The sequence below is a fragment of the Oryza brachyantha genome, chromosome 12, assembly GCF_000231095.2.
Source record: "Oryza brachyantha chromosome 12, ObraRS2, whole genome shotgun sequence".
Lineage (NCBI taxonomy): Eukaryota > Viridiplantae > Streptophyta > Magnoliopsida > Poales > Poaceae > Oryza > Oryza brachyantha.
In genome coordinates this window covers 86,217-100,206 of record NC_023174.2, presented here as the reverse complement: position 1 = coordinate 100,206, position 13,990 = coordinate 86,217, and the positions used below count along the sequence as shown (strand labels likewise).

The 13,990-nt window shown below is 40.0% G+C and overlaps 1 protein-coding gene across 1 annotated transcript; it reads right to left on the bottom strand.

Annotated features, from left to right (window-relative positions):
• Window positions 1-9,985: 9,985 nt before the first annotated feature.
• On the bottom strand, window positions 9,986-12,816 carry LOC102709239 (protein TONNEAU 1a-like). Its single transcript, XM_006664943.3, has 8 exons — window positions 12,566-12,816; window positions 11,892-12,024; window positions 11,448-11,536; window positions 11,224-11,346; window positions 10,655-10,791; window positions 10,541-10,566; window positions 10,304-10,460; window positions 9,986-10,222 (listed from the first exon to the last, which is right to left on the bottom strand). The coding sequence occupies exons 1-8, from the start codon at window positions 12,650-12,652 to the stop codon at window positions 10,198-10,200; spliced, it is 777 nt and encodes a 258-aa protein (XP_006665006.1). The 5' UTR covers window positions 12,653-12,816; the 3' UTR covers window positions 9,986-10,197.
• Window positions 12,817-13,990: the final 1,174 nt, after the last annotated feature.

Below are 13,990 nucleotides of genomic sequence, written 5' to 3'. Positions count from 1 at the left end.
ACCCCGGGGAATAGATCAAGGCAAGTGGCATTCATCTTTGATCATATTGATCCTATTATCCCGCTTTATTTATTCAAACTTGCATTGTTTTATTTAAAGGATTTATTGTATCTATTTTACGGTTGACCTATTATTATGCTGTTGTTTGTCCATATTTATTTATGTCATACCAGGGATAACTTGAGTAGAGTTAGGCCTAGGTTATGCTTAGCTTTGCTTAGAACAAGTAGCATATGGGATCACACATTAACCATGGCTAGTTATGAATAGCTGTTGATGATGATTTAATACCCAGTGCAGGTTAATGCCAACTAAAATATTGATATTGGTGGCCTGTGGGTGCATGATTTTGAGAGTCGTGCCCATGACAATTAAGGATCGGTTTGTAGGAAACCCTGGAAGTTATTTTAGTGCTAACCACAAGCCAGTATGGACAAAAGTGAGATTTGAAGTGTAGCTTCGAACTAGTCGATGTACCCAGGCCAGGGTGAGCGTGATAGAGTATGGATGGACCCTACGACAGTGCTACTTCCGGATTCGCCTAGGTGCATGAGGGGGCTACTCGACTTGGTTTAATGGAGGGAGCGAAACCTGCAGTGTGGTACGATTGAGTAAGGAGGGTTATGTGATGGGTCCTATCATATGTTCCTTTTCGGTATACCATGGTGGTATGTCGGTGCACGTTCATGTGTAGTGAAACTGTGTATTATGGGTACAGTAGTACACCTCTGATCAAAGTAAACCTATTGGAATAGCTGTGCCTACGGTTATGGGGCGAATTGTCAGATTTACTACGATTAGTCGAACCATTAATAACCTGATTAATTCGGTGCTGGTTTAGGACTACCACAACATGGTGTAACGTGGTAGTGGTTGGGCCTGTTACAACGTGGTGTAATATTGGACAATGATGTTGGTACTTTACAAATACTTATTTATTTATGCTATTCTATTTGAATCTCTGTTATTTATTAAATGCTACTTTATGCAAATTAACCCTAGCTATTCCTTGTGATCCGTTGCATCATTTATTACTCATATTTTCATGCTACTTGTTGACTCATATTTTCATTCTACTTGTTGAGCATCGTGGTTTATACTCAGCCTTGTATAATTTTCCCCTTCAGAGTTAGAAGTTAAATCCGATGGAGGTGTGACCGTGTGAGCTATCTGCCGTCAACTCGTTGCCTGTGGACTGGAGCCGTGCTACGCTAGAGCTAGTCTGCGTTATCTTTCCGCTGCATTTTCGTTAGATTATTTATTCAATTTCAGTTCTTTCTAAGAACGATGGTTAATCAACATTGTCTATTTGTGTACCCTGGCTGGTCTTGTACAGGATTTTTAATACACCTTTAAGTTCAAAAATTCGTATGAGAAATCTCTGGGCATGACACCACTTCAAAAAAAATGTATCGGCAAATGCTCTACATATGCTCTATGAGGCTCGCTGGCACCCTAACTCTTACAATGCAACTGGATATCCTAGCAGCGATCACCAAATCACAAGATGTTACAACGTTTCACATTGCGAATGTTGTCGACACGGATGGATCCTGTGTGCATCTACTTTTCAGGGATAGCGACTTATATTTTGTGATTTTCCATACGCAACACACAAACCAGTCTGCATCTTGTTGGTTCAGGTTCCAGGAAGCCTACATACCTACAATCCTCTCTTATTGTGTACTAATAGTGTACACCTCGGGATACCAGGACATGTGAGTAGAGTATCCATTTATCACTATTTGCAACTGACAGATTTTTTATTCTTCATTGTGCATTGAATGCACATATAAATATAATGATTGATCCTTTAATTCCTAGATTATTGGCCTCTAATTAACTAGCAATTAGCCTGCAGTACAACAGTAGCTGTTGCATATAAATTTAATTATGTTCTAATGCTTTTTTTGTTTTGCATACATATGCTTGTGTTGTTTTGCATACATATGCATGTCACACATAGTGGGCGAGTTCAGATTGATTATCTATGTCTAGAGGACATCTTCATCATTCTTTCAAGATTTTATGATGAGATGACATAACAACACACCAAGGAGAGACAACAGATTCTCTAGCGTGCAAATTTGATGCTCAGCGAGTCCCAACAAGTTGGGCAAATCCAGCTGTTGGTCAAGAGACAACTTCATAAGATCAGCAGAACAAAGATTAATAGAGAGCAACACAAAAAAATCTAATTACTAGGGATCAATCGCTTTTACATCTCCCACGAGTGCAAACAAAATATTTTGCATTGATTTAAATCCTTTAACCATACTCTTCAACCTCAATAATAATAAGTATTAGAGCTATAAATTGATTGGACGAAAAGCTATACAATCTCCAGTAATAACAACACAAGCAGTAGCAAGAGTAGTAGATTAAGAAGCAGAGGTGGAGGATGAGAAGAAGTACCCATGGCCATGCCAAATAAGAGCAGGGCATGAGTTACTGATTCTACTCTATGTCCAATAATACTAATACAATGATCATCTATGAACATTATAATGAATTATACATCACTTGACTATTTTAAAAAGTTCACTTATACAAATATTTAGTATATGTCTACATACCTTTTTTTTTCTTTGATCAACACACAACCATACCAGTGGCATGATATAGTCTATGTTCTTTTGGTGATGAAAGATTATCTAATTTTTTGATAGCTATTTAATGGTATAAATGATAACATTAACTATTACAAATTTTAAAATCTATACTATAAATGTGAGATGAAGATCTATATAGAAACTTTTCGCAAAAGATATATCGTTTAACAGTTCGGGAAGCGTGCGTGTAAAAGCCGAGAATAATCTGGGGATAATCTAGTTAAACAATGCAACCGATCTCTAATAAGATGGACACAGAGAGAAACAATGATAAATTATGAAATCTATGTATGTTGTCAGCTAGGTCTCATTCAATTCAATATAGAATAGTACATCATCTCTCCACATATCCTTGGTTGCCTATTTATAGTCCACCATTTAACATATTGGATAGTAAGCTAGATTACTCTACAACTGACTAGATTATTCTAGACATTACTTAGTAGGACATGAACATACACATGAACACTATATTTTTCTAGAGATTTCCATAGTTTTTTAGCTACTACTTGATCCTTGCTTCATGAATATTGGAGAGGCTTATCCTTGCATGAGTTAACTAGAAGCTTCAAGAAATGAATTAGATTCTTAACCATGCATGAATTAGCTAGAAGCTTCAAGAAATACATTAGCCTCTTAGGCATAAATGAGTTAGCTAGAAGATTCAAGAAAATAAATAGCTTCAACAGCATCGAATTGTCACATTGAAAAGGTAGCAGAAATGCGTTTCAATTTGCATCAAACAACCAACGAATATAGTTGGCCAAACGGGCCGCCTAGGCACGACATGACACTAGCACGACCAGGCATGACACGGCTAGGCACACCACTACTTAGCACGGGAATAGAGTTGTGTCGTGCCTGTTAGTGTTGCCGTGCTGGCATGGAGGCCCAGGCACGGCACTAGGCTACACCAAATGTGTCGTCCCATGCTACTAGGCACGGGGGCACTACAAGATCGTGCCAGCACTGGCACTAACATGCAAAAAATATCACACTCCAATGCAAAAACTGAATTCTGGACAAATTAAAATACAGAACAGAGCATACAAAGCAATATATCACTGAATTTTCACGGAATCAAACAGATTATAGATCAGACCATATTGACAAGATTAAAAGAGCAAATATATCATTGAATATTCACAAGAAATCATTAAACAATCAAACACAAGACAAGATATCAAAATATTTAGTTATTTAGAAATCATCAAAATTTTTGTATGTCTCTAGTTTTGGTTTGCCTAGAGACAGGTTGATATCTAGGGTTATGAGCAATTCTAATGTAGTCTGCAAAAGCATCAGACTCACAAATACTAGTAGACAGATCAAGTGTAGCAGTCAATCGAACAAGTTGAGTACGAGCAACCTGAGGACAATACTCCCAACTACGGAAACTACCATTTGGATTAAAAGAGATTTGAGACTGAGATCGACGAACCTTCTCATGCCTCTTTACACATTTAGGTATATGCCGAGAGAGGTGACCAGTGCCACCAGAGGAGAGAGCAGAGTATTGCTTACCACAATGGATGGACTTAGCCGCATACCTTACTGCATGTCACCTTCTTTTCGGTACAACTTCTCAAAATCATCCCACACAGTAGAGGTACTAGCACGAACGCATCGAGCACTGTTCTCATCGCCAGTACCATCATCGGCAGCAGCGGCGGCGGGATGTTCATCGTCGACGAGGATGTGTTCCTTGAGGTTAATCCCGAAGAGGGCTGCAGCATCCTCGCGCAAGTCGTCATCATCCTCCTCGTTCGTGCCAACTTGGCACTCCTCCTGCTCGTCCGACATCTCCAGTCGCTGGTGCCGGCGCCCTGGTTCCTCGATGGCTTGAAAGAAAGACCGAAGGGTTAGGGTTAGGGTTAGGACGATCCTGACACTTACACTCGATTCAGAGCACCAGAGTGACTGGCTTCCGGCTCCGGCGAGGTCGACCACGGCGAGCATAGAGAAGACGAGGAGGACGACAAGGACAGGATGATACTACGTCGTCGGTGAGAGATGGTGATGAGTTGTTTCGATGGTGGTGCCGTGTGCAAGTGCCGGCCACCAGCGGCTCAAGAAGCCACCGGAGCTCGAGAAGAAGAGAGGAGAGAGAGCGAGAGACAGAGAGAGAGAGCGAGAGATGGGGAGAGCGACGACGCGACGGATCGATGCAAATAGGGTTAGGGTTTACACAGAGAGGTGAGAGAGTGTCGCCGCCGCCTTTTATACCCCTCCCTCAACGGCTACATCCAACGGTCACAAGCTGTTAACACTATAATTTGGATAATTGTCGTTGGAGATTAAACTGTGATTAAAGACTGAATCGGATAGGAAACAGGGCAACTGGATAGAAGACCAGGCGGAATACGACTCGGATTCAGCCGATAGAGTATGGATCAGATAAGAAATAGTCCGATTGGGCCTAGAATGTTACAGATAGATTTAGGAATAATCCGAGTCCATGTAATTTAATTTTATCTATTAGTTAGAGTTAGTTTAGATTTTTTCCTTTATCTCTAAGAGAGTTAGAGTCCAATCGGGACTTATGTGTTAGAGAGAATCTAAATAGGAGTTTGTTATTTCTTTTTATCTATTAGGAGTTGTATGTCGTGTCCAACACAGCCTAGCCTCCACCCGAGGGTATAAATATATATGCACGGGGTCATTGTAAATAATCTACAAATCAATTAGATCAATTACTTTCGGCGCATCGCCACCCTTCTAATTGAGGTTTCAACTCTAGTGGAACTTGGCACTTGACGCGGGGCTGCATTGCTTCGATCTCCAGCAGAGGGGTAAGTCCTATGTTTCGCCGGGCCAAGGTAATCGTATTGACTAGATTAGAACTGTCTTGGTTCGGTCCAATCTTCTAATCTAGCTGTGCAATTGCTACTTATCGTATCAGTTTCAACTTAGATCACTTTCGTGTTTTTAGTTGATCTGGTTGACCACTTTGGGCGATCTACGTTGGTTTGATATTTGCTATTTGATATATTTAATCTAATACTGTCTCAGTTCGGTCCGATCTAGTAGATTGCGTTTATCAAATGATTTATATCAGATCAATGTATTTTGCTCATCGTTTTATCGGAGTACCGGCCGATAAGTTATCAGTCATCGGCTCGTCGGCTTGATAGCAATCTAGATATGTTTAGTATCTATCCTGACATTGCTAGGCGTAATCTTGAACTTTCTCGGTTGGGTCCGATTTTCTATGATTATTCTTAGAAATCTAGGCTAGATATTTTATAGATCTTGGTTGTTTGTCAGTCATTTATAGCCGGTGATATTTGCCGATCTACATGTTCATCATGTTTATACCAACAGAGTAGCCGATCGCCTTACTGTATTATTTTTATACCAATCGGCTTAATTTAGTTAGATCGGTAGTTATTTATGTTGCATTGGCTTATGAGGATTACATGCAAATTGGACTTGGTCGATCACAGCAAATCATTCGTTGTTGATTTAATTTATTCCAAATAATTCATCAGTTTATTTATTAGCCCTATCGTTTTTCGTGTTTCCTATGATTATATCGTGCTTGACTGCATATAGTCTTGGTTAAGTCCGATCTATGTATGTTTGGTTCGATCTGGTTATAGGGGCTCGTCCGATCGACTAAGGTTAATAAGTAACTTGGCAGGTTACGTTGGTGTAATATTTAAATCAAATCTATTTCTATTAAGTTTCTAGCCGATCCAAGCTTTTTACAGCTGATCGTTCATCCTATCGGCTAAATACCACTGCATCAACATCCGATCGGCTAGATTTTTAGCTACCTATCGGCTCGATAGCCGATCGGCTTGTTTTACTGCTCATCTTGTCAGTTGTAGGATCAAACTGTTTGGCACGCCTGCGCATCAATTCTAAGAATTAGGTCCTACACTGGAGTGGTCTAAGATTAACTCCTAGGCCTACGTGTGTGACCGTTGTTACTATTTTCAGCGTCAACACATTTTTGGCACGCCCGGTGGGACTCGTGTGCTATTTATACTCACAAGCGATCGTTTGAGCAAAAGTCAAAGATGTCTTCCGAAGAAGTTAATACCAAGAACTTGGTCATAATAGAAGACTTGATAGAGGAACAGAGGTGACTGGTGGCACAACATGTGGTAGATTTTGAGAAGCATTGCCCTCAATCTTTCGTCATGACATCAGAACGGCCAATTCAGAAGATTCAATTCCCCAAGCCGAAGCTTAAGACATTTCAAGATACAGGTGATGAATCGGTTTGTCGTGCCTTGTTCGATCAATCTGGAGTGTTGGTGAGTACATTGCAAAGTTTAATCAAGACAACACTCAGATGAATACATTGCTCAGGGAATTCAACTCGGGGGCAATATCAGCCAGAGGGATCTCATCAATATTGGCATGATGAAGACGATGCAAGGGAAAGTGAGTTGGGCGATAGAGTTATTGAGATCATGAGGGAACGAGTTGGAATCAAACCAAAAAGGCAAATAGATCTGTATCGGCGACCATATCCTGAGTGGTTCAATAGGGTTCCATTGCCACGCCGATATAGGATCCCTAAGTTTTCTTTATTTTCAGGGCAAGTTGATGTTTCCACAATTGAGCATGTCAGCCAATTCCTAGCACAATATGGAGAGGCATCGGCTCATGACGCTCTGAATGTTAGGTTGTTCCCACTGTCACTTTCTAGATCGGCGTTTACATGGTTTTCATCATTACTTTCGAATTCTATCAGAAGCTGGGCTGATCTAGAGAAACAATTTCACAAATAATTCTTTGCTAGCATGGATGAGATGAGACTTACGAATTTAATTCTGGTTAAGCAGTAGGAAGGAGAATCGGCCAGGGAATACATACAAAGGTTTCGTAATGTTCACAGTCGATGCTATAGTTTGAGCTTAAATAATAAACAGATGACAGAGCTTACATTCGAAGGACTGTTAGAACATATCAAAGACAAATTCTTTTGCCACAAATTTGCAAGTTTGGCTCATCTAGTTCAAACAGTATTGGTTCATGAAAGCCGATTGCGGCAGGAGGCAGAAGAAGAAAAATTTTGGAGTTACCAAAGCCGGAGCAGAGAAGATAATTTTGAAGTATGAGTTCTCATACTCTAAAACTGGGGGGCATGTGTTAACGCCAGAATTTGGATAATTGCCGTTGGAGATTAAACTGTGATTAAAGACCGAATCGGACAGGACACAGGGCAATCGGATAGAAGACCAGGCGGAATACGACTCGGATTCAGCCGATGGTGTATGGATCAGATGAGAAATAGGGTCCGATTGGGCCTAGAATGTTACAGATAGATTCGGGAATAATCAGAGTCCGTGTAATTTAATTTTATCTATCAGTTAAAGTTTAGTTTAGATTTTTCCATTATCTCTAAGAGAGTTAGAGTCCAATCGGAACTTGTGTGTTAGAGATAGAATCTAAATAGGAGTTTGTTATTTCTTTTTATCTATCAGGAGTTGTATGTCGTGTCTAACACGACCTAGCCTCCATCCGAGGGTATTAATATGTATGCTCGGGGTCATTGTAAATAATATACACATCAATTAGATAAATTACCTTTGGCATATCGTCACCCTCCTAACCGAGGTTTCAACTCCGGCGGAACTTGGCACCTGACGCGGGGCTGCATCGCTTCGATCTTCGGCGGAGGGGTAAGTCCTATGTTCCGCTAGGCCAAGGTAATCGTATTGACTAGATTAGAACTGTCTTGGTTCGGTCCAATCTTCTAATCTAGTCGTGCGATTGCTAGTTATCGTATCAGTTTCAACTTAGATCACTTTCGTGTTTTGAGTTGATCTGGTCGACCACTTTGAGCGATCTACGTTGGTTTGATATTTGCTATTTGACATATTTAATCTAGCACTGTCTCGGTTCGGTCCGATCTAGTAGATTGCGTTTTAATGGTTTATATCAGATCAATGTATTTTGCTCATCGTTTTATCGGAGTACCGGCCGATAAGTTATCAGTCATCGGTTCGTCGGCTTGATAGCAATCTAGATATGTTTAGTATCTATCCTGACATTGCTAGGCGTAACTGCAAACTAGAAGGGACTGCCTTGTTAACTTCTTGATTTGAGAAAAAAGGGGAAATAAGATTTGTGTATATATCTCCACTTAAAATTCTATATGCCGAAGAACTCATGCATGATACTCACAATTGTCTGAATATAATGCGTTTTTCTCAGTGAGGATTCGTCAAGCTCTGCTATATATATGTCCTTGTTAAGTGGTGCTAAGATGTTAAAGTGTATTGATGTGCACTGCAGGAGTTAGCAGAGATGAAAAACAGGCGAGTACGTGGATGATAAGAGGGAAGGCATAATCTCGAGATACCAGTAGCATTTTCTGGTATAATCCTGGAATAATGTCAGTGGACCGAGTTGTTTGTAGACTCCGAATTGGTGCCTCTACCAGCTAGACATAAACTGCCAAATGAAGTACTCTGCAAAAGTCCAAATGTAATCAAATCCAGTACCTTGGTTTAACATTGTTTACGTGGAAATTGGTTTACCAAATGAATGTTGCTGGGAACTGGAGTTGACAAATATGTGAATCCTCTCACACCAGCCGAATTATTATGTCTTGTGCGATCAGCAGGAAGATACAATAGATAGGCTTAGGCTCTCCAAAAACTTTGGTAGATTGTGCTATCGGACAAGCGAGCCAAGAGTTCATCACCATTCAACCTTCAATTAGGAGATACAAGCTGCAGCGGAGGTGGCACTCAGCACACACTCCGGCCTGAAAAAGGGAGGGGAGGGATTGCCTCCGGTCGCAACGATCACCGGGAGGGGGAGATATATGCTACCAGGCTCTGTTCTAGTTAGGGGGTGTTTGCTTTTAGGGGCTAAACTTTAGTCTCTAGTCACATCAGATACTTAGACAATTATTATAAACGGTAAACATAGTCTATAAATAAAACCCATCTATAATCTTGAACTAATTCATGAGAGCCTAATTAATCCATAATTAGCCTATATGATGCTACAGTAATCATTTGCTAATTATAGACTAATTAGACTCAAAAAATTCCTCTCACGAATTAGTTCTCATTTATGAAATTAGTTTTTTGATTAATCCATGTTTAATACTTCAAATTAGTATCCAAACATCTAATGTGAAATAGGCTAAAAAGTTTAGCCCTATCTAAACAACCGCTTGGTCTAGTATTTTTGTTTTTCTCCTCCTAGGCTCCTACAAATAGTCTGCTGGTTCTCCAAAAAAAAAAGGTGAATGCCTCCCAAGAATGAATTACATCTTACAAGAGGCGCAGGAAACTGGATTTGCTTGGTTGGATTTGGAGGAAACTGCCGCTTGAGGACACGTTTGTATGCAACTTGGAACAGGCATTACCAACAATTTGTTAGAAACTACATGCAACTAATTATGCGCAAAAGAACATAATTGTCCAGCACAAAATCAAACTCATTTCTGGTGCATAAATAAATTAGCTAAGAGTACAGAAGGTATGATCAACACTAAGCATTCCTCTGCGCAAGCGCACAATCCCATCACAGCAACCAACACGATACATATGCCCCAAGGGAGCGGTCCAAGCAGGGGAATGGCGAGTTGGATCCATCCCACCTTGAGATTTTACTCAGCACCGTCACCCGGATGCCTGTAAAGAGTAATGCTACGATCATGAACGATTGGCCAGGCAAAGGGGAAGGTGCAAAGAAAGCAAGACAAGAGTTCTAACCTCCAAGAAGTTGTCAGATTGCGAGCTTTCCGGTCTAGCTGGACTGTTTCTAGAGCACTTGATGCGCGCAATACTTCTTCTGAGATATCATCAGCATCATATCTCCAGTTGTATTCATCCTTCCTGGCATTTGAAGCTGAAGATCCCCCTCTTCGGTCTGAATGTGCAAAACGCTCGCTTTAGAAAAACACCCTAGCGTAAAATAAACAAATTGAGAGAATTTTATATATAATGTACCTGATGCTTGTGATGATGGCATTGGCCTGCAAGTTGCATGGAAAATATTACATGTGTTTTGAGGAAACAACAAACATCTGCAAGATGAATAACTGAATACTAGTAAGCTGTTACCTTCCCATAGGAGGCAAGCCTGTAACTGAAGAGGATGATGATGGCCTCCTCATGTTGTTCCGTTGTTCAGCATTTAATGTATGATCTGACTCAGAGTTGATAATTCTCCTACCAGCCATCCTTGTTTGAGACAAATTCTGCTCAATATCAATTTAATTAAGTAAAATCATGCAACATAAGCAAATAAATATTAAAACTAGATCTATAAGAAGAGGGACTTGGGGTAATTAAAGGTTCTACATACATTCCCACTCTAGATTTTTCATAGTTAAATATATGTAGCCATGTGTGTGCTATTTGTAGATTTTCTATACAAAAGTATTGGATATCTCATATGATTATGCACATAAGTTTTAGATTCAAGGATAATTATTTATTGATTTTAATATTTTTATTTTACACATTTTATTTTACACATGGTATGGTTAGAAGTGTGCACAGTTAATTCATGGGCTATAGAACAGTGAAGGCAAATGTGGATAATAATAATAAAACAGTTGTATTATGGACCAAAATTCATAAACAGTATACATTTATTCCAATACTGTCTGAGTTAGCAAGAAAATAACCTCATATTTGAGATATCCTTCAAGAACATCTAGAAGCATGGGACCACTTTCAGCACTCCTGCTCCCTTCAGCTCCACTTTTGTTAGAAAAATCCTTTAATTCATTCTTCCAGAAGTCCTTTGGCTGATTAACGAATACAACAGCAAACAACGGATAGCAGCATTAGCAGATGTTTAATTTTGGACTTACGCATCCAAGAGTCATGAGATATGGCAAAGTGTTACCAGATTACATTCAGGTAAATAAACTTTCATCGTGTGACTTAGTTGGGCCCACTCCAAGTATTCGCTTACAAGTGCTGTTAACAACCTACCTGAGAGCAAAGAAAATCTTCTATGTAAACCAATCAAAAACAAAGAAGAAACTATGTAGCACAAATGCTTCTTAGAATAAACATAAGCGCACAAGCATTGAAGCCAAAGAATGACTAATCATCATGAGGGTAAAAATGAGTTCTTTCATAAGCGTAGAAGAAAGAGAATAAAGATGAAATTTGGTACAATGGTGGCATCATGGTAAATTGCAAGTTCATGCAATGGTATGAAAGCAAAACCCAATAAAGGAAAGAAGGGAATTATACATACCATATAAATTCTTTTTGAAGCAGCATGGCAAACAATCTGAACTTCTGAGTAAAAGTAAAAGATAATACAATTTACAACACAAACCTGAAGGTGAAGCATGGAGCTGCTTAGCTCGGTCATTGCAGCTACCAAGCAAAGCAGGATTCCCACCATCATCATTCTCCACTACACGATCCTCCTCTTCTATGGCCTCGAACACACTCGCTCTTAGCTCAGCCTATTCAAGCAAGAGGATAGTACAAGATGAGGAAACATGCCTTGAGCCAATAAGAGAGTTTTCCCATGTAATGGTTCTTGAAACTAAAGAAAGCACACTGGCTTTGATTGAGCATAACCTGGCTTCAACAGATGAGGACAAGTACAGGCTATTCATTTCTTTCATCAATAATAATATTATATAAACTTGGACATAGATTTAACAAAATTAAATGCATAATTTTGGCACACGAGGCATTTCCTGCCAGCATGGCATGTGTGTAGATCAACATTTCACGCTCTAATTGAGACTGTAAGCAAAAGTAGGGCAAGGTATACAGGGTGAGATCCCTTTCTGATTAGCAATCTGAGCCTGAACAAGAAACCTAAATAAAACACTAGGGCGGCCTGCCTGCCTTTGTGAAGAAGAGAATTTTTCTAGGGATCGAATCGAAGATGAGGAAGGCAATAAACAGATTTTAACGGCGAGGGTGAAGCATCCGTAGATCCGGCAAAGGAGGTAGATCTGCAGTGGGAAGGGAATGAGGGGGGGATGAGCGTACCCTGATCTTGGCGAGGACGCCTTTCTTCTCGAGGGTGCGCGTGACGAGCGTCTTCAGCTCCATCATCTCCCGAGCGTAGTCGTCCATCACCAGCACAGTGGGGAGGAGGCGGATGCGAATGGGGGTGGAGGTTGCTGCCTCTTTCCTCTTCTCACTTCTCCCTGCGCATGTTTCAATTGCAAGTTTCCACTAGCTAGATCTGGGTTGCACGCAGCTACCCTAAACATTTTTTCTTTTTTCCATAGGACTCACCCTATGTATTGACCTAATTAAAGGGGAAGAGAATATTACCCCTTTGTTGGTTTATCTATACTCTTATAAAAAGTGTTAATTAGATTCGTACCATTACAAATTTCACGGTTTAAAAATATATCATATAATTCGCGTATTTGTATACATGTCATTACACATTATGCAGAATCGCTTGGATGCCACTCTATACACCAAAAGATGTTTTTTTGACTGTCGTATTTATGTATGGACCAGATTGCCCCATATGCATGTCAACAGGCTAGGGATAGTATTGGCTAGGGTCATTCTATTCTGTTCCCCTTTCCTTAATTAGGCGATTGCGGCGGCGGCGAAGCAGCATGCTCCGGTGGCCGCAAATAGCAAGCAGCCGCTCGACACCTCTGCTGCCACCAAAGAACTACCTTGTCGCCAGACACCTCCGTCCCCTGCCACGTCCGCCGCTGCCGCCGCCACACGTTGTCGCTGCTGCCGCAATCACCTAGGGTTTTGCTCAGGTGAAAGAAAAGGGGAACGGGAAAGAATGACCACAAGCTGGCACCCTCGGACCCTCCCTAGCCTCTTGACACGCACACACGGGGTAATCCGGTCCATACGTAAATATGACAGTCCAAGAAACATGTTTCAGTGTATGGAGTGGCATCCAAGCGATTCTACAGAATTTGTAATGGCATGTATGCAAATATACGAATTATAATGGCATATTTCTAAACCGCGGAATTTGTAATGACACGAATCTAATTAACCCTATAAAAAAATAGTGGTGGCACCACCTACATTTTCATTACAGTTTTACAATTTAGCACTTCAATTTCTTGATATTAAAAACTAGTTAAATATAGATTGATATCTACATATAAATTTAAATCAGGGTGACTATTTCATATAAGAAAATTTGATAACCCGTAGCCCTCAAATTTCTTAATTTCTTGATATTAAAAACTAGTTAAATATATATTTATATATACATATAAATTTAAATTAAGGTGACTATTTCATATAAGAAAATTTGATAACATATCATAAAATCCATAACAGCATGAGTATTTAACTAGTATAGTTGAATTTTGCCTATCCTGCGTACCGGTGGTGTTTCAGATAGCTTAGATTGTATGGTTATCTTATTTTTGAGATAGTCATTCGATGACATAATGATGTATAAATAACTTAACCAAC

Bases quoted from the DNA above. Each gene is read 5' to 3' on its own strand.
- LOC102709239 (XM_006664943.3), bottom strand. From the start codon at position 12,652: ATGGACGACTACGCTCGGGAGATGATGGAGCTGAAGACGCTCGTCACG. The intron at 12,025-12,565 runs GTACGCTCATCC...TTGCTTGAATAG, and splicing joins GCGTCCTCGCCAAGATCAGG to GCTGAGCTAAGAGCGAGTGT. The intron at 11,537-11,891 runs GTTTGTGTTGTA...CTTTGCTCTCAG, and splicing joins GCTCCATGCTTCACCTTCAG to GTAGGTTGTTAACAGCACTT.